General features: G+C 41.7%; 3 protein-coding genes and 1 long non-coding RNA gene across 4 annotated transcripts; 3 read left to right on the top strand and 1 right to left on the bottom strand.

Moving 5' to 3' along the window:
* Nucleotides 1-370: 370 nt before the first annotated feature.
* Nucleotides 371-1054, top strand: LOC132597488 (interferon omega-1-like). The gene has a single exon (XM_060300986.1). It carries the CDS (start codon nt 371-373, stop codon nt 1052-1054), a length of 684 nt encoding a protein of 227 aa, XP_060156969.1.
* A 5656-nt stretch (nt 1055-6710) lies between these two features.
* LOC115850696 (uncharacterized) lies at nt 6711-11185 on the bottom strand. Its single transcript, XR_004038472.3, has 3 exons — nt 10756-11185; nt 9837-9904; nt 6711-8076 (listed from the first exon to the last, which is right to left on the bottom strand). It is a non-coding gene; the product is annotated as an uncharacterized lncRNA (long non-coding RNA).
* A 161-nt stretch (nt 11186-11346) lies between these two features.
* Nucleotides 11347-11859, top strand: LOC115850848 (interferon alpha-13-like). The gene has a single exon (XM_030852472.2). It carries the CDS (start codon nt 11347-11349, stop codon nt 11857-11859), a length of 513 nt encoding a protein of 170 aa, XP_030708332.2.
* A 3689-nt stretch (nt 11860-15548) lies between these two features.
* On the top strand, nt 15549-16094 carry LOC132597487 (interferon alpha-1-like). The gene has a single exon (XM_060300985.1). It carries the CDS (start codon nt 15549-15551, stop codon nt 16092-16094), a length of 546 nt encoding a protein of 181 aa, XP_060156968.1.
* The last annotated feature ends 9367 nt before the right edge of the window (nt 16095-25461 follow it).

The raw sequence follows: 25461 nt of genomic DNA, 5'->3' as shown, positions 1-25461 counted from the left end.
ACGGCTGAGAGAGCCTGCCTTCCTAGGTAAAGTAAGAGGTAAAAATGGAACCTAAGATCAGGGCTAAAAATTTCTTCCTGGAACAGAGAAGACCAACATTTATGCATGAAAGAGATATAGAATGTGCGTATTTACAAACCTACATCACTTCTGACTTTAAGACGAAAACCTTTCTCATTTGATTAATAAATATCCATTTGGATGGGCACATCTGAAATTACTGGGAAAATTAAACTTCTTGCAAAATTAATAGTTTAGAATGATGACATCTTCATAGACCATACTGAGAAGATATAAGTGAAAATCAAAAAAAGGAAGTAAAAGGGTATAGAAATGTTTAGAAAATGAAAATTACTGTGTTCCCTATTTAATGGCCTTGCTTAGAAAGAATGTCATCACAGAACCTACCCCCAAGGTTCCCCCGGACGCCCGTCTCAGCCAGGCCAGCAGCAGCCTCATTTGCCCCATGGCCTTCGTGCTCTCTCTACTGACCGCCCTGGTGGTGTTCAGCTACGGCCCTGGTGGATCTCTGGGCTGCGACCTGTCTCAGAACCACGTGCGGATTAGCAGGAAGAACTTCATGCTTCTGGGCCAGGTGCGGAGAATCTCCCCTCGCTTCTGTCTGAAGGACAGAAAAGACTTCGGTTTCCCCCAGGACATGGTGGATGGCAGCCAGCTCCCGAAGGCCCAGGCCACCTCTGTCCTCCACGAGATGCTCCAGCAGGTCTTCCGCCTCTTCCACACAGAGCGCTCCTCTGCCGCCTGGGACACCTCCCTCCTGGACAAACTCCGCACTGGACTCCATCAGCAGCTGGAGGACCTGGACGCCTGCTTGGTGCAGGCGATGGGAGATGAAGAAACTGCCCTGGGAGTGACGGGCCCTACACTGGCCGTGAAGAGGTACTTCCAGGGAATCCACCTCTACCTGAAAGAGAAGAAATACAGTGACTGTGCCCTGGAAATTGTCAGAGTGGAAATCATGAGATCCTTGTCTTCATCAACCAACTTGCAAGAAAGGATAAGAATTATGCATGGAGACCTGGGGTCACCTTGAAATGATTCTCATTGACTAAGATGCCCTATCACCCTTGCACACATGTCTTTAGTCATTTCAGAAGGCTCTTATTTCAACTTTAATCACAGAATTTATTGTATTAATTCAGCTACTACTTTGTCAGTAGTGATAAGGAAGTATATGTTAAATTTATTCAGCTTCAGGGGCATCAGTCCCTAAGCAATGACTACTCTGTTATTTATTTATTCTGTTTATTTGTTTATTTATTTATTTATGTATCTTATTTTTATATTTTCATATCAATATATTTATACTTACATTGTATTAAAATTTAGAAAATATTCACCTTTCCATTTCATTAAATTTGCATTTTGTTTTGTTTATTAAATTCTTGTGAGAGAAAACTTCTTGAGTTTTTTAAGTTCTGAAACCTACATTCTTATCTTTTTCTGTGTAAATTTATTTCAGACTAGTATTGGTCCATTTTGTCCTTTGGAACAGTCCTACCACTTTCATTTCAGGAAATGCTTGTCAAAAGGTGGAATTCCATGGAATTGAGGGAAGTCCTGGAAATTATGGAGAATGGTTAGTCCTGATGTCATAGGTGTAACTGATTTATACCACCAGGAAAGAGTGGTCGGTGCAAATACCTGTGGGAAGGAGTCATCTCCTCGAGGGAAGCTGGTGACATATGGTGTTGACTGGCCAATCCTGGCACCTTCCTCTCACCTTCTCCCCGGTCCTGCTTTACTGAACCATTCATCCCTTACACATAACTTCAGTCCCTCCACCTCACTGACCAGCTACACAGCTGCTCTGGTTCTGTGCAGGTTTCCAGCTTCAAGGTTTCTGTTAGAGTGAAAGCCACAGGAAGAGAGCACAAGTGAAAGGAGAGTTCTAGGATTTTCAAAACCTCTATGAGAAGGAGCCAGGGTTCATGGCACTGGATCCCAGCTCTGCTATTAATAGCAGTGTGACCTTGACAAATAACACAATCACTAAGTTCCCTAGTTTCCTCATCTTTAATATGGGGACAGTAGTAGTATTTTTTCATAGGATTATTCTCAGGATACAGTGAGTAAATATACACAAGAGGCATAAAAGTGTGTCTGTCAGAAATAATCAGGACTGTTAGAGTCACAGAGTGGCTACCATCGGGGAGGAGAAGGAGAGCTGCTCTGAGGTAGCAACTGGAAAGCAACATAAGAAACATGCTAGGTCCTGGGCAAAATCTATTACGTTTAACTTGGGTGCTAGTTTCACAATGTATTCAGTGTGTGAAATTTCCCTGTGCTGTATGTTGAAGATACTTGCAATTTCTGTGTATTACACTTCTTTTTTTTCAAAACAATAAATTTATTTACTTATTTACATTTTATTTTTGGCTGCATTGGGTCTTTGTTGCGGCGAGTGGGGGCTACTGTTCCTTGCGGTGCGCAGGCTTCTCATTGCGGTGGCTTCTCTTGTCACGAAGCATGGACTCTAGGCACGCGGGCTTCAGTAGTTGTGGCACACTGGCTTAGTTGCTCCGCGGCTTGTGGGATCTTCCTGGACCACGGCTTGAAATCGTGTCCCCTGCATTGGCAGGTGGATTCTTAACCACTCTGCCACCAGGGAAGTCCTTGTGTATTATACTTCTGAAAGATTTTCTGGGAATTAGTAAAAGTTCTTTGAGAAAGAAGGATCAGTAGAAAATACTTGGATCTACTTTATAAATGAATAATATGGACATAACAGAGACCTCAAATAATGTAAAAAGTCACATTTTTCATTAATAATGTTTGTTGCTTCTTTAGTATGAGAAAGGCACAAAATAGCTTCTGAACCCTTTCATTTTGGGGGCTTTCAGCAGCAACGCAGAAGCAGGAAGAAAAAAGCAGGAGCTATGAAAGGTAAGGTTCTGCTCTCTAATCCTGGGCTCTCCCGGGTTTGATCTTAGTTCTCTTCTCCATACAGTCCCAGGTCTATAATTGCTGGCAATGTCACCTCCTAGAGCCTGTACTCTCAGAAAATAATGGCCCCCCAGAGGAGAGACTCAGAGCTAGAAAGCAAAGAAGTCAGGACCTGGGACACTTCTAACCCAGGCTCTGCTCGTCCATGTGAAAGCTGGGCCATGGCGCTTACCCATCAAGTGACAGTGTGAGACGTGGTGGAACAATGACTGTTTTGGGGGCAAAATTTTGGGTAATGACTCAGACAACTTAACCTCCCTAAGTTTCATAGTCTGTGTCTGGGAGAGTCCCAGGATTGTTGTGATGATTGCCTGGGGCAATGTGTGTGAAAGAGCTTTGAAATGACACCGCTCTACACACATGGACCTTACTATTAGTGTCATTGAACCTCTGACCTCGAATTCTAGTTCCTGGGCATTAATCTTGAAAGAATCTCTTCCCAGTAGAACAGTCTGCTCAGTATGTTCCACTCTCTCTTTGCTTCCACTCTCCCTAGACACACCCAGGCTCCTATTTTTGGTTTGCAGAGCTCACCTGAAAGGCACTCATGTGACACCAGCCCCACCCTCTCTTCAGAAAGGTGATTCATATCTTCTGTCATCTCAGGCATCCCTCTTGCTAGCTGGCCCTGTGGAATTCCAGGGTCCCAGTCCAGCAAGAGGTTGACACGAGGGAGTCCCACTGGGAACAGATTATGGAAGGAAGCCTTGGGGTAAGGCATCTTCTGAAAACAAAATGGTCTCTCTCAAAAACAGCAAAGTTCATTCTTCACAAGTAAATCGTTTCTTCTAAAAAAGAGTGTTTTCTTTTGTCTCTGCTGCATTTGGGGGAAGGATGCAGTAGTCCAGGAACTGGGTTTAGGGAAAGGAAGAGGTTCTCCAGTTCTGATTGAGAGCTGACTTTGAGTGTTTGAGGCAGAGGAAGGTTAGGGAGAGAGTGTGACAGTGGCCTTGCACACCCTCTACCATCTCAGCTACCTTCATTTGTGTCATGATAAATACAGCCCTTCACAAAGCAAATACAAAAGCATAGGAATTTGACAAATGCTGAGGGGCTTTACAAATTGAGAAAATCCATTAAAGAACGAGTCTCAGGAACTGGACTTCCCAGTCCTTCCCCTTCTCCATCATGATACTGATCTGTAAACAGCCGTGGGTTGGAATGTTTCGGGTTACACAGCCACATAGATTCCCAAATGTCCCAATCAGCCTCTAGGAACAGAGACAAGAAACTTCACATATTCCCCAAAACAGCACTGGAATTTGGCATTCCTGAGGTCTCAAGTTCAGAAGGAAATGGAACAAACTAGAGGACCCCAAATATTTTGATGGAGAATAACTTTCATCTAACTCCAAGGCCTTCTTGCGTCCTGATGAAGGCTGGGCAAAGCAGCTCAGCTCCCTAGTTCTCAATTTAGCCTTAATGAAAGTTTACAGCTGAGGACTTTTCGCCTTTCCTTTCTCATGGGACAGGCCCTGGAGCAGCAGGGATGCAGAACTCCTGGCCATGTTTGTGGTTGAGCAAGCAGGGACAAGAGGAGGCCAAAGGGGAGGCAGAGCAGTATAGGGTCGTAGCAAACCTGGGAGTGGAACTGCATAGTCTTATCAGGCTTAGGAAAGAGATCTCCATCTACATCAGGTACCATAGCACTCAGCTCACTCTCCAGCTACACTTCTTATTCCCACCCAGTAACCTGCACACTGTTAGGGACATCATTGGTCCTCAGAGTTGTTAATAAAAGCGATAAGTGTAATAAGCTGAACATAGTTGTGTCAGTAAAAGTGTTTGAAAATGACAGTCTTGCTGCATCTTCTCTTGTGGGTTACTCTTGTCTTCTCAGGTGACCAGTAAATTCGTTAGCTCGGCATCTCCTTAGTCTTCCTTCGGCTTCATGCATGATTTAGGGCAATTGTTTTCTTTTTCCTACAGTACAGTTTTCTCAGCTTTAGAATAGGGATAATGAGACTACTATATTCCATTCAACATACCATCGCATGTTATATGCTCTATATCATGAGAATATAACAAGTCATAAACTTATCTTAAGTGAGCAGATTATTGTAAGCACCAGGGACATATTAAACATAGCAATGATAGTTGTTATTGTGACAGGTATGCACAAAGGAGTAAAAGCCATTATTTCATGTCCACTCAAAAGATACATGTTTTTTTAAGATTTTTTTTTGATGTGGACCATTTTTAAAGTCTTTATTGAATTTGTTACAATATTGCTTCTGTTTTTTTTTTATGTTTGGGTTTTGTGGCCCTGAGGCATGTGGGATCTTAGCTCCCCAATGAGGGATCGAACTCACGCCCCCTGCATTGGAAGGAGAAGTCTTAACCACTGGACCTCCAGGGAAGTCCCCAAAAGATTTTGATATAATGCCATATTTGTGCCTTACTGAGCTCATAATTTTGTTATGCAAAAATTCTACCTCTGTGAATTAAAATAGGATCATCTTTTTAAGTATTGTGCAAAGCATACAAACACATTTTTAAATTCTACTAGCAAATGAAATATTCTCACAGATGTACCAAACACTAGATTGCAAATACCCATGGATCTGTAGTGGGCATCAAAACAAAATGCAGTCAGTGCATTGGCACAGAAGATATTTATCAATATTAAGTAGAAAGTAATATATTAAATTTAAATTTACATCATGCTGAAATTAAAAGCATTTTGATGCAGATTACAAATTTTTATCTAATTTATCCATATAAGATGACATTTCGAAGTAGTGAATAAAACTCTCTAATGAAAAACCCTGATTATATATATAAAGCTGAATGCTTTATCGATGAAGCCTTAAGGGTCTTCTAAGATCCTTGCTTAAAACAAATGAGAGGAAAAAAAATCTTGAAAATTGAGATTAATTTCTTAACATACTTACTAGGTCATAAGATATTGCCAATAAGCTACATCTTACTGAGGTTAGAGATCAACGTGAAGCAGCCTTGGCTGACATGTGCGAAGCATCAGATACTTGTTATTATACCCGCCATTTTAAAGTCTGACGCTCGTCTGGTCTCCCTGTCACCACCGTCCTCTGCTTTTCTGCCCCTCCTTCTCTCCTTCCTTTGTTGACTCCACACTCTCATCTTAGGGAATTGGTGTTCCTCAACGATCTATGCTAGTCCCACACTTCATCCTCTCTGCACATATAGTCTCAACCTCCCAAATAGTTCCAAACGTCCTCTCTATGACTGTTGACTTCCATATGCATGTCTTTACCCAGGGTCACATCTCCAAACAAATGTCATTAGCTCCAAACCCTCATATTTACCTGCTACCCTAGATAATCTCCACACATGGCCAAACTTGACCAGCATGTAATTACCTGGCAAACTCCTGCAGACCCCTGGGATGCCAGCTTACCAACTGCTCTTGCAGAAGCTTTCCCTGATCCATGCAAGCCCACATACTCCCAAGAACCTGTACTTTCCCTGTCACAGCATTAGCATTCCTTTCATTGAACACCTAGTTACCCATATCCCCACCAGACTGCAAGCTCTGTGACAGCAGGCAATGTGTCTACTATTTTCATTGCACCTGGCACCCACCACAGTGTCAACAATACAAGGGATAGTCACACTTCTTTGTTGAAGTTTAAATTCCATGATTCTATAATGTATTTCACAGTTTATTGATCATGCAACTGCTGAAACTGAATCAGCAACCATTAGACATGCTTTCTCCAAGAAAGAACAAGTAAAAGAGAATAGCTCCAGCTGCTATAACCTGTCATAATGCCTTGTGCTTCTCCTTCATAACCTAGAAAGGGTTTCAAGCTAATTTTTTACTCTTTAAAGCCTGTCTTCTCTGACAGAGTGCTCCATTATGAAAGTAATATCTTTGTTTTATCTACCAATATATTAAAAAACACAAGTAAAATCCTGAAAGCAGAGATACTTCAAAATATTTTAAGAACCAATGAAATGAATAAAACTATTTATGTTCCTTTTGGATTTTAAGGCAGATTAAAGGTTTAAGGACACTCTGATTTTCTTTAAGAGTATGAGTTAAACCTAACACTTAAAATATACCTTTTGCACCCCCAAAGCAAAGGAAAACAAGATACAAAGCTGACCATATCATAATATGAAGAATAAATTTGGTAAATATAACAATCATCATAGAGAAATAAATTCTAATTATTACAAATTAAAAATAAATTTTTTTAATTTTTGTATTGTTTTTTGTATTTTTGTATTTTTTTTGTATTGTTTGTATATTTGTATTATTATATTGTATTGTTATTTTGTAATTGTAATAATTGTAATATTATATTATATTGTATTGTTTTGTATATTTGTATTATTTTTGTATTGTTTTTTATTTTGTATTGTTCCACTTACTGTTGAAAAACAATGTGCTGAGATGACTCGATGTATTTACAACTGAATCAGAAGAAAAGTCATTGAAGGGAGTGAATATGGACGCGCTAGAGGCCACCTCTAAGCAGAGAAGACCCCATTGTAGAAGATTGGGTCCAGGTCTCCTTTTCCCACTCCTGGGTTCTCTGAGGTTGAACATACAGGGAAAGCACACTCTGATTTTCATGCCTTAACTTCCACTCTCATATTGTCCTGGGCACAGCAGCTGTGGACTTTCTTTTCAGATCGAGCCTGGTCCTTTGGAAGTTCTTCAAAGTCAGGCTGGAGTCCTCATTGCCCAGCAGGGTCTTTTCCTCTCCATCTCCTGCACCAAACTAGTCTCCAGATCTGCCCACTGTTGATCAAGCCCACTGAGGAATTTCAGCTCTTTGTGCTGAAGACGATGGAGAAGTGCTGTATCGTCTCATGGAGAATGAGGCGGCCTGAGCGTTTGGGAACTGGCTGTCAGCCAGCTGGTGCTGATGGAACCTGAAAACCTCCTTGTCCTTCAGGCAGGAAAACAAAGAAGATTCTCCCTGTTAGGGGCAGGACTGTGAGGGTCTCCTGCTTTGGCAGGCTGTGGTTCTGGGCCAGGTGACAGCTAAGGGTGCAGACAGGGCTGGAGAACATCATCCTGGGTGTCCTCAGTGAGGAGGGTGGCAGGCCCCGGTGAGCCTGGTGATGCAGGTGTCTGGCTGTGGGAGCCTGTATCCAGCTGCTGTGGGTACCTGCCTGCAAAGGAGATTCTTAAATAAGCCATTTATGGGCAACATAGAATGTCACAACTTCAATTCTTTTATTACACTGGAAATTAAACACATTCCTGGAACATGAAAGAGTATCAATCCAATAGGATGTATTCATCTAAATGAGACCCAAGGTTGAAATAAAAACCTGAGTCTCAATATATCTCTTTTTCAGTTCTAATACGAATACTTAGAGGTTTGACCCTGTACTCTGTTTTGCCACTTCTTAAATTGCACCAAAATACAACTAGCCTCACCTCTCTGCATTCTCCTCTAAAGGGACTCATACATCAGATTTAAATTCTTCCACATTTCTTTACAGGACCATAGCTCACATTTTCTGAAAGTTTACAGATAATGGTGACATAAAAATGAACAGCAAGGGTGAATTCATGCAGTTCTCTTCATTCCGTCACCAGAAATGTTCTGACTGCATATATATGTGACAATGCGCTTGGCAATGTGGATTCCAGGAAAGTGAGGCAGGGATGGTGACCGCCCTCCAGGGAGCAGGGAGGACAGACTTTAGAGGCAGGATTAGGATGAAGGAAGCACCACGTGCTCAGTGCAGCTGAGGGCCAGTGCTCAGAGCTGATGAAGAGGAGGGCCTGGGAGCAGCAGAAGGCTCCACTCTGACAAAAATCTGGGGCTCCTGAATTTAAATGACATCAGATTTTCATTTCCTCTTTTAAAAAATGGAGACACCGTTAGTTGTGGTCACACAAGACATTGCCGAGATCAAATAAAATAAAGTTTGCAAAGTACAGGCTGAGAATTTGAACAGAGTGAAGGATAGAAGGCTTTTGTATTAATATAACAAACGGAAACCTCTATAGTCCACCCTCAGCCCAGCCAAGAGAAGCTCTGACTACAGGTTCCTTAACACTCAGGGGTCTGCATGTTGAGGCCCCCAAATGCAAACTCTAGGAGAGGGATTGCCTGTAGGCCTGCGAAGGAGTAGAGACCTAGTCTCCACCCTTAGAGCAGTGCCCCGTACATTAAGGAGAGAAATCCTACGGCACCTGAGGCTCTTTGCAGCATCTAAGAAAGTGTTTTGACCTCCTCCCCACAAGAAAAGAAAAAAAAGCCTGCTCTGTGACTAGTATAAATGAGATAAATAGTCCTTTTCCTCACCTTATTTTGTTTCAGACCACCTCTGGTGTTAATTTTTAAGACATAGATTAAAATATACTTTAAAAACAAACACATAACCTCAGAGAAAAAGATCAGATTTGTGGTTACCATAGCCAAGGGGGTGTGAGTTGAGAAAATCAGATGAAGGCAGTCAAAAGGGTTTTTTTTCCTTTAAAAAAATACATTAAAATAATGTTGTAGAGACCAGGAAAATGGTAAGAAATATATATATGGGGGAGAGATGATGAGAATTAAAGCATTCCTAGATTTTCAGCCATGGAACAGCACAATACTCTAATTCAAAAGCTATTTCCTGGGTTAGCATTAGGGCAACGTTAAGCTAGTACTTCTCTTAAGCACGAATGGTAAGAAGGCACCAAATCTACGTCATCAAGATAAAGGATGTTTTAATGCAACATTTTAAAATGAAACTTAATCCCAAAATATGCACGAGGAACAAAATATAAAACTTTTAAGTAAAGAAATGAAGCTGACCTCCATTTGCATGGCCCTGACAGTCTTACAAAGTAAGCCTTCATGATGTAAATGAAATCTGGGCAAATTCCACTTAGTGTATAAAATTCCTACTAAAGAAAAATGAAAAAGTCTGACCTGCTAAACGTCCTCAATTGCTTGTACACACCAACTCTTCTTTCTAACCTTATAGTCAAGGTGAGGTCCTGGGAAAGACATTTCAGGAACATGAGTTAAAAATCAGTTAAGACTATCATGGAGTCATTAGAAATTGTCAAACATGGTAATTCCCTCAATTAAAAACAAGCAAAAAAGTAATCTTGACAATATTAATGAGTTGGCTTCCATTAAAGATAGAAAAGTAAAACTATATTAAACACTTGGGGCTTCGCAGGTGGCGCAGTGGTTAAGAATCCGCCTGCCAACTCAGGGGACACGGGTTCGAGCCCTGGTCTAGGAAAATCCCACATGCCGTGGAGCAACCAAGTCCATGTGCTGCTACTACTGAGCCTGTGCTCTGGAACCCGCGAGCCACGACTACTGAAGCCTGCGCACCTAGAGCCTGTGCTCCTCAACAAGAGAAGCCACCACAATGAGAAGCCTGCACACCGCAATGAAGACTGAACCCAGCCTAAAATAAATACACCCAGCCTAAAATAAATAAACAAATAATTAATTATATTAAATACTTACTTTAGTAGAAAGACAATATAGTTTAAATAAAGTTTAATAAAATGCTATATTTTAATATGAAAATATATTTTAATAGTCTATGCTTAATATTGAAAATATTTTAACATAAATTTATAAAAATATCAAACATTTAAAATATTTAATTTAAATATGATATGAATTAAGTTAAATATAAAATTAATTTTAAAATGTAAAATATAAAAGGCTGTGAGTTTTTTTTAATATTCCTACTTTTCAGATATTCAATACTTTCTCCCTCACTTTAACGCTGTATCCTTGAAAGACTCCGTGAAGTCCCAGAGAATCTACAGGGGCGCTCAGCTCCCGCGTCCTCGGCCCCGGTGGTGGCCGCGCTCCGACTCACCCCTCAGGGCGTCCCCAACACCGTCCTGTCGTCCCATCGCCGCCGCCGCCGCGTTCCCCTTTCTCTGGGCCTTCGCTGTCTCGCGCCAGAAACCAGCCCGAATCGGAAAAATCGGCTCCCCTTTCTCTGCGGCTGGGAATCGCTCTGATTTCCCACCTCAGACCGCTCAGAAAAAGACTTCTTTCCCAAAAATTGCCTCGCTCAAGTTTCTGTGAGAAAATAAAGCGCAAAACTCAGGGGAAGCCTGAAAATGCACGGTTCTTGTTCCCAGCCACACAAAAATGTCTCTGGCGAGGCCGCGACAAGGCTTCCTCTTCAACGCTCAGCACCGAGAAAACCAAGGTGTTTCGCGTATGCTGATTATTAAAGCAGCCTCAGTGACTACTTTTCGCCCTGTCTCTCGAGCTGCAGGAGACAGCTGCAGACGGCAAACTCAACAGTCGGCGTTTCCCAAACAAACCCTGCGCCCTCTACCGGCCACCTAGGGAAGGACGCTGTCCACAGTTCCAGGGAAGGAAGCTTCCCACTCATTAATTGTTTGGCGGTGCCCACGCCTCTCCTGGCGGCCGTCTAGTGAATCACCCTTTCTTAATGGCCCAGATCTATTTGCTAGTGGCAGGAGTGCTGCTCTGCTCTATCCCTGCTTACTCTCTTGGCTGGAACTTGCCTAGAAGCCATAGCCAGGAAAACAAGGACGTCTTCCAACATTTGGAACAGTTGCAAAGAATCCCCTCTCAGTGGTGCCTAAAGGACAGAACCGACTTCAAATTTCCTTGGAAAAGAGAGAATATCACCCCAATCCAGGTGACTCAAGGCACCTGTCACCACCATCTGATGCTCCAGCAGATCTTCAACCTCTTCACCACAGAGGACAGCCGTGCTGCCTGGAACAACACCCTCCTCGATAAACTTCTCTCTAGCCTTCATCTGAGGCTGCACCGACTGGAGCAGATGAAAAAAGACAATCTGGATTGTCGAGATTTGGAACGTGCTGCCCGGGAGTATTTCCATGGAATCCATGTCTATCTGAAGGCAAAGGAATACAGCCCCTGTGCCTGGGAGGTTGTCAGAGTGGAAATTAAAAGGTGCCTTTCCCTTATGTAAGAATCCTCAAAGAAATGTCAACAAATACAGAATATTTTTTATACTCGTGACACTTCTCATTCAATTACATTAGTGTTCAAGTCCAAAGCAATCTCGACTTGTGTTTCCTCACAGGCTGAAAAATGTCTGAAAAGAAAATCATGATTTTAAAAAAGGTTTTGACAGAACACAATCTCTTTTCTTGTATAAATAATTTTCTAACGTAATTTAAAAGATCACTTTAAGTTTTGGGAGAGGTATTTGCTATTTTCAACACATGAAGTATAGAAAGGTTTTTTGGATAGTGTGGTGTTAAAGATATTTGTCAGTTAACTTAATGCTGACTGCTGTAACGGGTAAAGAGAATGCTGTCAGGAATTTGATCATAATAGAATCTTATCTTTCCCTGGTATAAGAACACAAGGCAGGCATTCCTGATCAGATGGATGTTCTAAGTTGCTCTCCAAAGAGTGAGTCGGGGACATGGGTACCCCCTGTTTTGTGGATTTTTCCATCATCAACAGGTGACTGCAAATTTTTCTGCAGTATTTGAGTCTATTCCACTCAGTGGTAAAGGGAAAAAGTCCGGTGCATCACATGGGACGTTTTCAAGGGCCAGGACTATACAGGGCAAGAGCCCTTCTGCTCACATTACATGGCCTGGATTTATCCTCGTGGAAATCTCACTGCAAGGAAGTTGGGAAATTATTGGATGATTAATAGACGAGGAGACAAGTTCAGTGCATAAGACCACTTTTCATCTTTACACTATTTGTCCTAATGAAGTTCTGGGTGGGGTGGAGGGGAACAACTAATGTTCTTGCTTGCACACACTTCATTAAAAAACAATCTGACCCACAGAGAAAGAGATATATCATTTATATGTGGAATCTAAAAAAAGGATACAAATGAACTTAGTTACAATACAGAAACGGTCCAGTTCTGGTGAAAGCCTGCTTCAGGTCTCACACTGCAGAGTTCTCCTTGTATCATCATACAGCAGGAGAGGGAGGCATTTATCTCTGACCTCGTTGATAAGGGCACTAATTCCATCGTGAGGCCTCCATCTTCACACCCTCATCAAGTCCCAAAGGGCCCGCCACCTGATACCATCACTTTGGGGGTTAGGACTTCCAAATATGAATTTTGTGGGGACGGAAACATTCAGACCAGAAAGGGCATTGAAGGCTACATGTCTTGGCATCCAGAAGAGAGAATATATTCATGTAAATAAAGAAGAATGAGCCATTTACCAGGCCAAAAGAGCAGACCGAGGACTCAGAATCCAAACTCTTGATTTCCAACCTGCAGTAATGCTTTAATTATTATGTGTCAAAATTTGGAAATCAAACTGAAATGGACCCCATCGTCCCTTGAAAGGGAATGAAGACACAGGAGGAAAAGGATCATTCATCAGTCTTTGTGAGGAGTCTCCAAAGAAGCTCAGGATATAGGTAGTCATTGCCACATCCGTAAAGACCCACCGAAGAGTAACGTGGTTAATTGTCTGGTTGCTGTGACCTGTGTGAATCAGGGAGACTTTGAGTTCAGATACGTGGCTCTGTATGTGACATCAAGCTGGTTATTTTCTGTCATGACCTAGTAGAGGACAAATTAGCGACGAGGCCATCCTCCTGAGTTTAATAGAGTGCCGGGCAACGGCTGAAAATTGTGCTGCTCTTACAACTTGAATCCCCAGAGCCATAGGCACCTTAAAGGAAAGAGAATCCTAGGGGTTTTAGCAACAAACTCAGTAGGCATGACTGATACCAGTAGGAGTAGAGTGGGAATACCAGCCACTGTCTATTATAATCCCAGCAAATACGACCGTGATAAAGGAAAATAGCTTGGTCATTCGTAACTGCCTTCCAGTGGGAGGAGACCATCTGAGAAACTGCTTTCGTTAAAAGTACCTGTTCGGGCTTCCCTGGTGGCGCAGTGGTTGAGAGTCCGCCTGCCGATGCAGGGGACACGGGTTCGTGCCCCGGTCTGGGAAGATCCCTCATGCCGCAGAGTGGCTGGGCGCGTGAGCCATGGCCGCTGAGCCTGCGTGTCCGGAGCCTGTGCTCCGCAATGTGAGAGGCCAAAACAGTGAGAGGCCCACGTACCGCAAAAAAAAAAAAAAAAAGAAAAAATTACCTGTTGCGTGATTACACTGGGCCTGGTGCCGAGGATACCACAGAGAATACGACAGAGTCCAGTTGCTACAGAGCTGATTTGCCACAGATAGTCACATACCTATTATTTATTGAAAGATCGGTATTAGAGGGGGCTGAGGCCACAGAACATCCACTGCAAAATAAAAGAATTCATGATCAGAGTTGAAAGTGAATTCTTTCCATGATCCCAATCAACATTTATCCAGTTCTCAATTAATTACAAAGATGGTTTTCTTTTGTTTGAAAAGAATAGGCTTGGATTGGAACCTCTGACAGTCCTTTGGGGAATCTGAAATTCAATGCAAAAATACAGAGAAAGATTCAAATCGATGATGATTCCTAAATCATCTGGGAGCAGATCACTCCCACGGGTGCAAACAGTAGTCGTTAGGGGTGCGAACAAATCTTAGCTACCACAATGGTGGGTGGCACTCCAAAGCTCAACCCTATCCAACCCTATCCTTTGTATTCATTTTTCTCTTTGGGTTTTCTTGTGTATGAGACGAGAGGCATTGACATTGAGTGCATGGAAGATACACAATATGCAGGATCAGTGCTACAAGCTATGGTGGCTTGATGTTTCATTACAGGACTTTCTCTCCATCATATGATTGAACTCAAAGTCATAATGTGAGAGGTGCCCTCTGCTTACTTATGAGCTGTCCTTGTCTGTCTTGTGGATTTTGCTTATGTTTGAGCCTCAGTGTGATGTGGGCATCGGGAATTAAGCACAAATAGGTTGTATTTTATTATTTAATTCTAAAAAAGTTATCTAGGAGATCAATAATTACGTCTAGTCCTAAAGAGAAAAAGTTGTTGACAATATCTAGAGGAATATCTAGCAGCTAGCGAAGTAAGAAATCATTTTATGATATGAATCAAAACTAAGAATTACTTAAAAATAAATGTTAAGAAAATCATTTAAATTTTCAATGGTTTTAGCAGTTTTGATAGATTTTTAAATATATCTATACATTGGTATTCTTATGAAGTATTTGTATAAATTTTTATTGAATATGTAGTTTGATACATTCCTATTTATTAAGTAAATGTATTACATTAAAAGTCATTCTGCACACTTAACCAAAATGTTAAATTAATTGCAGTAGCTTTTACAGCTAATTTTTAGCCTAAATATTTTTGTCATACTCACCACTGCTTTGAATAAAAAGAAAAAACTTTTCACTTTCTTTTTCTATTTATAAAGTAGAGATACGCATGGAGTACATACTGATGTACCCAGTATATCTGTGTATCAAAATTTCATAGGGGGGCCATATGGAAAAAAAATATCTAGAAAGGTTCTGTGGGCAGGAGAAGGGGAGGCAAGGATGAAAAACAGTGGTTGAGAAACGCTGCCCTAACCTATCTGGAGAGTGCAAAATGAAAAGCAAAAACAGAAGTAGAAAGTAAGAGGGAACATTCAGAAAATGGAAACCAATTCGCTCCCATTTAAGACCCAGGCTTGAAGGAAGGTCTTCAGAGAACCTAGAGAGCAGAGTTCACAGAGACCCCACCTCAGCCAGGCCGGCAGCATCTGCAGGGTCCCCGATGGCCCCAACCGTGTCCTTACTCCTGGCCCTGGTGCTGCTCAGCTGCAACTCCAACTGCTCTCTGGGCTGCGACCTGCCTCAGACCCACAGCCTGGCTAACACGAGGGCCCTGATGCTCCTGCGACAGATGAGGAGAATCTCCTCCTTCTCCTGCCTGAAGGACAGAAATGACTTTGGATTCCCCCAGGAGGCGTTTGGAGGCAACCAGTTCCAGAAGGCTCAAGCCATTGCTGTCGTCCATGAGATGATCCAGCAGACCTTCCAGCTCTTCAGCACAGAGGGCTCGGCTGCCGCTTGGGATGAGACCCTCCTGGACAAGTTCTGCACTGCACTTTATCAGCAGCTCACTGACCTGCAAGCCTGTCTGATGCAGGAGGCGGGGCTGGAAGGGACTCCCCTGCTGAAGGAGGACTCCATCCTGGCTGTGAGGAAATACTTCCACAGAATCACTGTCTATCTGCAAGAGAAGAAGTACAGCCCTTGTGCCTGGGAGATTGTCAGAGCAGAAGTCATGAGATCCTTCTCTTCATCAAGGAACTTGTAAGAAAGACTCAGGAGGAAGGAATGACACACACCTCGTTCAACCTGAGAAATGATTCTCACTAACAAGACCACACTTCCACCTGTGCTGCCATGTCAAAGACTCTCATTTCTGCTCTCATCATGCCCTGAATTGAATTAATTTGTCAAGTGTTTTCAGGAATATTAAGCAACATGATGTTCTACTCTACAGGCACTCGTCCCTCATAGATGCCCATGCTGATCTATCTACTTACTTATCTACTTAAATATTTATTTATCTATTTTAATATTTATTTCACTATTTATAAAGATTTAAATTATTTTTATTTACATAATATTATGTGCATGTATACATTGTGGTTAAGAGAATAAATATATACTTTGTATTAACTCAGTTTAGGAGTTTTCTTTGTTCATTAAATTCTTACTAGAGAAAACTTCCTGTTTTGTTTTTTTTCTTTAAAAAAGAAACACCAAGGGGCTTCCCTGGTGGCGCAGTGGTTGAGAGTCCGCCTGCCAATGCAGGGGACACAGGTTCGTGCCCCGGTCTGGGAAGATCCCTCATGGTACGGAGCGGCTGGGCCCGTGAGCCATGGCCGCTGAGCCTGCGCGTCCGGAGCCTGTGCTCCGCAATGGGAGAGGCGAAAACAGTGAGAGGCCCCCGTACCACTAAAAAAAAAAAAAAGAGAAAGAAACACCAAGCCTGCATGTGCAACCTGATGAAAGAATGTATGTTACAATTCCTTGACCCATCATTACGATTTTCACGTTAGAAATAAAAATAGACTGCTTCTAGCCAGGTCGTGTGTTGCCCTCAGGACCTAGAGGTGAACATAACTAATCCAATTCTGCTTTGGGTAACTTTGATTTTTTTTTTTAAAGGAAAGTAACCTAAAAACAATAATCAGGTAATACAGGGACGTCCTTGGTGGTGCAGTGTTTAAGACTCTGCTCTCCCAATACAGGGGGCCCGGATTCCATCCCTGGTCAGGGAACTAGATCCTGCATGCCACAACTAAGAGCCCACATGCCGCAAGCAACTAAAAGATCCTGAATGCTGCAACCAAAGATCCCGAATGCCGTGATGAAGATCCTGCACGCAGCAATGAAGATCCCGTGTGCCACAGCTAACACCTGCCACAGCCAAATAGATAAATAATTTTAAAAAATCAGTTAACTCACAATTAAATTTAATTATTTTTAAAATAGTACTAATTTGTAGTAGAAATTAATATCGGTTAAATTTAGTGCTACAGTGAGAAGGTGGGAAAATGGAATTTCCCCAGCAGAAGGTGGATCATGTCATGCGAGGATATAGAAATTAAAGCAGTAGATATTACCTATAGTTAACTAGTAGACATTTCAGTGCAAATGTCCATTGGATACTGGAGATAGCAATTTATAAGCAATTCCATGAAGTGTAAAGCATGGAACAGAAGAAGTGATCAAACAGGAGGAGAGTATCACATGAGAAAAGGACTGAAAATTGAATCCTATGACCTTAACGTTAAAAGTGAGGGAACGCTACAAAGGAAAGCAAGGGGAATGGCCATATGTTAACAGGACAAGAGAGAAAAGTGAGAAGACCATGTTTGAAAGACTGGAACTGCTTAGAAGATTCAATGCATTCGTGAAAACGTAGATGGAAAGTGCTCCTACATTGGGAAAAGAGATGGCATTGGCCACTTAGTGACAGCTTGTTTGGTAGAATTAATCAGCAGAAACCATAGTGGAGAAGGTGGAAGGATGAATAAGAGAAGGGAATGACAATATATACAGAAAATAGGTTTGAGATAGTTGCCGTCTGAATTGGAGGAGAGACATAGGGTGGAACCTAGAATGGATGTGGATTATTTTTTTCTCTGCATTGTTTTCCTTTTTTGAACTATTTTTTGCTTCTGAAGAGATTTCATGGATTTGATGTACTGAAAACTCATATCAATGTTCAAGATTTGATTTACTTTAAATCCTGACATTTAATCACTTACAGTGATAATGTATCATTATTTTGATGAATATGATGTTGAATGTCAGTAAGCTGCTCTGCGCTTGAAACCATCCACTACAAGGGAAACAGATAGAACTGACCTTAGTGAGAGCTGATTTGCTGAAATTAATCAGCAGAACCCATTCTGGAGCAAGTGGAAGGGTAACAAGAGAAGAACTCCCATTGTCATTATTTCACCTGGGGAGTCACTTTACTTCTTTCACTCTCATCATAGTCAGATTTGCATTTGTTTTCCTTTTACCTCAGTACATCAAATGCGAGGACAGCTTTCCAAGAAAGTTGAATGGAGAAGCAAATCAATGATGTATTGCACATTATGGAAAATCATGGTATGGGCCCTTTATGTTTCCATTTTTGCTTCCCTCTTAAGATACTCAACTCAAGATGATAAAGGAAGTAATTCAGTAGTAGCAAGACAACCCCTGCCCAGAAAAATACTAAATGAAAAAGAACGTATAACATTACAAAGACTCTGACACCAGAAAAGCAGAGAAGGCTAATTGTATCTAGCATCCTATGCCCTACATTTTTACCACCCTACGTCTTCACTGTGAGATGGAGAATGATGAACCAAGAGGCTCAGTAGAAATGTACTGAATCATCTAATGATGCTTAATAATTACTTCAATATAAGGCTCTGACGCGAGGTCAGTAGAAGCTTCTGATGGGAGGTCTAATGGAAAATCTAAGAATACTCTTTGTTAATAATTATTTGGAATAATTATTATGAACTCTGTACTAATGATAAAATGGTGAACAAGATATAGACCTGTCACCTATGGTGGTTACTTGTCAAACAGGTCTAATAAATCTATTTTCAAGAAGACCAATCCCAAAGGATAAGCCAGCTTCGCTGATATGGAAAATAAAAAGGGCAGAAACCGAGCCCAGGACTAGAAGTAAACACAGCCAACCTCGTAGCAAGATAAATGTAACTCCTCACCCTAAAGGCCAATTTACCTCAGTTCCTTTTACCCCATACATCATGTTCAACTTTCAACAGAAACTTACCATACTAAAAGGTGAAAAACACAGTTTGAAGAGACAGAGCAAGTATCAGAACTAGACTCATATACAGTAGAGATTTAGAAATGATCAGACCAGGAGTCAAAATGATAGTGATTAAAGTGCAAAGGGCTCTCATGAAGTCATCTATTTATTCTTCTACTTAATCTCAGTCATACTATGTATGGTATTTAAAATAGTTTTGTTCATATAATACCATGTTCAACTTTATAGTGTATTCAGTATAATAAAATATGCTTACCTCTATATTGTTTCAAATTATTTTCTTGTTTAATTTATGAAACTCTCCCCCAGATGACATTTGGATTTTTTTTTTCTTACAAAAAGAAGTAGCTTTAATTTGCAAGGCATACTGAAACATGGATGATAAATTCTACTCATCATTCTCATCATTCATTTATTTCAGTGGTTTATATTTTATTTTATTTTTTTAAATTTTATTTATTGTTCACAGTGCTGGATCTTTGTTGCTGTGTGCAGGCTTTCTCTAGTTGTGGCGAGCAGGGGCTACTCTTCGTTGTGATGCGCGGGCTTCTCATGTGGGATCTTCCCGGACCAGGGATCGAACCCGTTTCCCCTGCAATGGCAGGCGGATTCTTAACCACTGCACCAGCAGGGAAGTTCCAGGTTATATTTTAAAACTTCATATTTCTATATTGGATATATGATAGTTCTGAGAATACAGAGGTGAAAAAAGAGAATGCCAAACCTATTCTTCTGGAGAGTTCAGTTTGGAAGAGATAAAAGATATAAAAACAGTAATCATGCTAAATTATTTCAATTAAGTTTCCTATTACAATGAGAGATAGGGAAAAGGGGATTCTCTCACCAGAATCTGGAATGAGGCATCTCAAGAAGGGGAGAAAGCACATGGACTCCATAAAGTGGCCAAGAAACATCTAAAGACAGACTTCCCATTGGAAGCAGCATATGTGGATGTCGTTCCTTAGGAGTAGAGTGTAGAACGAGATGACGACCGAAAGCTCATGAGGACCTTCAACTTTTAAGAGTGAGAAAGAGAAGGAGAGTCTGAAGAGGGCACAAAGCTGGAGTAGCCAGTGCACTTAGGAGTCAAGCAGGGAAAAATGATCTTCAGAAAGCACCAAAGAAGAAAACAAAGAGCTTGAGAATTACAGAGGATGGAAGTTAAATAATTATTTATATGTGATATGGGTTTCTGCATTGAGTCTAGATTCTGCCAGGACACACGTGTGATGCTGGGGAATCACTTAACTTCCCTGAGCCTCAGTTTCCTCAAATATAAAGTACGGAAAATATTCCTAGAGTTGTATTGAATATTAGACCAACCAGAACATTTAAGAGCACTTAGCAGAGTATCATCCACAGAGTGAGGGCTAAACAGGTAGTGTGTTGTTTCCTATATTTTTCATATAGGTCTAAATGGGAATAATGAATTCTCCTCCCCCTCTCTCTGTCACTGACTGCAGAACAATGACAGCCTAAAAAACAGAACTGGGAGAAAGTGTGTCATCAATTGTATGTAATTTTACATACAATAATATACATATATGGTACATATATATGAACACATAGTATAAAATATACCATATATCTATCTGCTGATTCTGATACATGGCACAATTACCCTTCCTCTCTGTTTTCCTGGATCCCATTCTTTCACTAAAATATCACAATCATTCAGTTCCTCCCAGTGTAGAAATCCATAGTGTACTTTCCCCATTCACTCTGCATTCAGCTGTACTGCCCATTCATACCGCTGTTTCCTTCTCCATTAGGGTTTCTGGCTGTCAATTTCCCCTTAAGACTACAAAGCCACCAATGGAAAGCAGAAGCTGAGTGAAAGTTCTAGGTTTGTCAGAAACTCTCATATGACTCCACGCTCTCCGCCTGCCAAGCACTGCAGGTCCAGACTGTCCAGACTCCCAGAGAAACACAGTAAATAGATGGCACCCTGCCCAACACTGAACAGTGGTGGAGAATCCAGGAGCTCACCTGTGCCTCTATTTGCACACTTCCACGTGCTGACTGCACTAGGAGGAACTCACCTGGTTCAGGACTCTTATTTGCTCAAAAAGCCCAAAGCGCAGGAAACATGGAGTTGAAAGGCAGCAGCAGCTTGAGAACTTGGAAGGAGAACAGAGATGTTTAAAGCGTTCACTGGAACAGCGGCAGGTCCTCAGGACATGGAAGAACACAGATCAGCTGCACCGAGGCAAGTGCTTCTCCAGAACATTCCTTTTCAGAGAAGAAAAGAATGAGGTGCATGCGATAGCACAGAGTTCTCCCATAAGGATGTGGCCACTAGCAGTGTCCCCAGCACTGATACCACAGCAGCCTGCGGAGTCTTGGAAGGGACGAGGGTTACCTCAGTGCCAGCTGCAAACTTGTTTTGTCCTTAGGACCCAGCAAGTAATCACAGAGCAGGGAAGGATATTCCTGGGGACAATGCAATCCAAGGAATTTCTTACATTCCATCATGATGTCTTTGCCCCTTTGAAAGACAAACAAAATAAAACATGCTTGAATAGAAGGGACACAGGCAGGGATTTTAATATATTTAGCAACAACTGGGGTAGAGCCTTTCCAGCAGGGCAGGTATCAGTAACATGCACACTGGAAGGTCACAATTTCTAAAAGCAACAAAGAGCTAAGTGGAAATTCATTTATTTAATTTAGGCACTTTGGAAAGAGGACACTGATGGATCAATCATCTTTCTATCCTTTCCAGTTGGTGCATACAGCACTGAGTAGGTACTTTTAAAGTCAGAAGGACATTTAAAGTACATTTAGAGGTTTGGAAACCTTCTTAAGGATTAGGGTCCTAAAACAAGCAGAAACCATTCCTATATTACTGCTAAAAATATCATTTTCTTAACAAATGATTTTTTAAATAATATTTTTATTTCAATTCTTCAGTATTATGATGTTTTAATGGGCTGAGGCTAGAAATTTAAATAAAGACAACTATACAAGGCCATGAGGGTGACTCTGGAGTTCAAGCCAGACTCTCCCTGCTAAGGAGCCCATTAAAAACCTTCACTTCTTCTGTCTAAGAAGCGCGTATGCTCTTCCATCTTGGTCATACATAAGGCCTCTTCGGTACCCACATCTTAACCAACAGTTGGAACAATAAAGAGTAGAGATTCTTATTTGGACTCTACCAGTAAACAAATGGATGTCCAGCCTGGACTGTAGGTGAGAAATGGAGGTGTCTTCATTGAGATTGAGAACAGCAGGCTGACCTGAGGAGGTCTCCTGGGAAATCAGTGAGGTCCTTGTTGACTGGAAACAAACGACAACAAAGGAGCTGGGAGTTCAGTTTTTTGGGAGGACTTACTGAGGACTATAGCCTGGAGGACAGCCTCTCAGTCAGCTCTGACGAACGGCTCCAGGACAGAATGGGGATGTCAGTATATATGTGATTGTGGTGAAGAGGATACGTGCAATCTAGGACACATCTTGGGAGAAGGTTGCTGCTAGTCATGAGGAGCATTTGTCACTATTGATGCTTTTAGTGCTTTTCTAAGTATGAGAAGTTGCAAAAAATTGAATTCATAGAATTTCTCAGGAAATTATCTAACTACCTGCAGGCCTATTCTGTCAGTTTTCCCAGAGCAGAGAGTGCCCCATTCCTGAACTCCTGTCAGGGCGTGTTGGGGTAAGGGACTGCTGTGGCTAATGACTTTATTCTTGTAGAACCAGATGGTGAGTGACTTTTTAGTTGTCATCCTGAAGGAGAAATGTCAGAGCTCACATGGCTAGAAATTGTTAGGTGCTTTTTTTTTTTCTCTTAAACTCACAAGAAAATGCAAGCGTTAAAAATACATAGATTCCAGGGGTCAGCTCTTCTAGGGTTAATAAAGTTGTTTTACCATATTTCATTGAAGAAATCACTCACGAAATCTTAGACTTGGCATTGCGTGGCTTGAGTGATCTCAGTTCCCTCACCGGGGATTGAATCACGGCCACGGCAGTGAGAGTGCCGGATCGTAACCACTAGGCCACTAGGAAACTTACTTTTTTTTTTTTTTCAGTAGGCAGAAAAATCTATTCCCTTCTAACTACTTAATAGTGATTTTGTCTATTTTGATTAGAACTTAAAGTCAGTTCAGTGGACTCAGACCACACCTCATGTAGCCCTACAAAACCACAGACAGTAACCCTTTGGCATCTTAAGTGGAATAAGGGTCCTTTGTCATCTCACTGTCCTCTGTCTGCTTATTTCGTTGGTTCCTAAATATCATGTTCATGTGCAGTCTTCACTTTCTTTAATGGGTGCTTTCAGACAAATCATTGTAAGCACCCTAAGGTTTGCCCTTGTACCTTTGGTACATTTGGTTCAGTTCATTCGTCCAGATTTATATTTCTCTCCAGTTGTATAAGTGAGTTGGATCCAATAGGGTTATTGAGAGTGTTGAGTTAATTTTTTTTTCTATGTTTTGGCTGCGCCACGGCACATGCGAGATCTTAGTTCCCTGACCAGGGATCGAACCTGTGCCCCCAGAAGTGGAAGCTCGGTGTCTTAACTACTGGACTGCCAGGGAAGTCGCTAAATTTTAAAGAACTTAGAAAGTGGCTAGTCCATTGGTAGCAAGCAATAAAATTCAGTTCTTACTTTTTAATATCACGATTCCTATTAAGCAGATAAGATCAGGATCTTTTGGAATCATCTAATTCCCTTCCTTTAATTCTAGTTTTCTTAAAGTACCCTTCTCATTGCCTGAATGCATTTATCACCTAGACGGATGCTCAGCAAGACTGATCTTGCTGATTCTCCCAGACAGGGTTAGTGTTCTAGCAACTGGGGTTCTGGTTGCCAGTCACTTGTGAGCTGGTGGGTGTGACTTCTTCCTTCTCTCCTCAAAACTGATCATTCATGGATTAAATGAAAGAAAAATGAGGGAGCTGGTCTTGCGAAGCTGAAGGCCATCAACTGACCCAGGACTTGGTCTTTTCTGAGCTTCTGGCAGAAGCAACCATGTTCCTGTCTTTCTGTTTTTCACATTGGCCTCATCCTTCTCCTCTGACGTAGCCTCCTCTCCAACTGTGCTGCACTCAAGTTAGCTAAATTAGAATCCGGCATGTGTCGGGGGAAATCACTTCCCTTCTTTCACATTCATGACATTCAGACTCACATTTGTTTTCTTTATGCCCACAAGACAGCTGTCGACTTTTACTTTCTAGGACAGTTGCAGTGATAAACAAAAAATCTAAAGTTTGAAAATGATAGAGACTGGAGCCCCTTTGCCTTTCTTTACCTCCCTTTATTGTTCTTACCTCATCATGAATTAGAACTAATGCAGGAGCAGCGAGGCAAATCTTGTCCAATAAGTCACTAAGTGAATATAAGTGACAAAAACTTTAAATGAAAAATTACACACAAGTAAAGGAAAGAAGGCGATTTCTCTCTGACCTAATCCTGGGCCTCGCTGCCCTGCATTCTCAGAGGGAGACAGAGACAGAGGAAGGGAGAAGCCCACTGGCATCAACTGACTGAATGAACAACTGAACCTCACTGGTTTCTGTGACAGAAGCTTTATTGAGAGACAACACCATCGCTGAATTCTCTGCCCCCAGCTCAGAAACTTTGAGCATAACAAGTGTTGACTAGTTTAAGTAAAAGAGTTGAATAATAAAATTTGTATTTGGCAAAATAAAAATTATGTGTCTACTCAGGGTAAAATGATTAGAATTGGGTAACTCCTCCACCACCTTAGAGAAAACACACTTTTGCTCTCAGCATCTGAGGGCTGCTGACACTTCTGATACCTGAGGACATGGGTCAGGAGGGGAGGAGGTCACCACTGAGGACTAGGGTCCTTCACACAAACACTCCGGGGGCAAGGGTGAGGGTCCTGGAAGATGAATTATTTTCCCAACAAATAAACAAGCCCCTCCACAGATAGGAGATTGTAAAGTCCTCGGGATGTGGTGAGCCTGCCCTCAGGGTGGGAGTCCAGGTTAGGAAGGGGACTCTGTCACTCTAGAGGAGAGGGTGTAACTAGATGTGATCTCTCCCTTGTGACTGAGGTGCTGCTGGGGAAATACAATTGTCTTGGAATTAGGATCTCCACACCCATATTCTCCTGAAAAGAACCAGGATTCCTGGTGGGGGTACTGGCCCAGCCTGTGGAGGACTATAGGTCTCCAGTAAGAAAATGGTGGAAAGAAAGGACAATATCTATAATAGTCCTCACCTCGTGGTCCCCTGAAGCATGACCACATGGACGTGAAGGAACATGTTCTAGAAGGAAAGGAAACATGGGAGAAGCTCATGGACTCATAATAATCAGCCTCTTCTCTAAATCAAACACTAAACAAAACCCATCTTTTGTTTCAAAGAGCTTATGCCAGAGTGATCTGGTAAATCCCT

This window comes from Globicephala melas, chromosome 6 (genome assembly GCF_963455315.2).
Source record: "Globicephala melas chromosome 6, mGloMel1.2, whole genome shotgun sequence".
Lineage (NCBI taxonomy): Eukaryota > Metazoa > Chordata > Mammalia > Artiodactyla > Delphinidae > Globicephala > Globicephala melas.
Note: the sequence above shows the minus strand (reverse complement) of the source record. Positions and strands in the feature narration are given on the sequence as shown.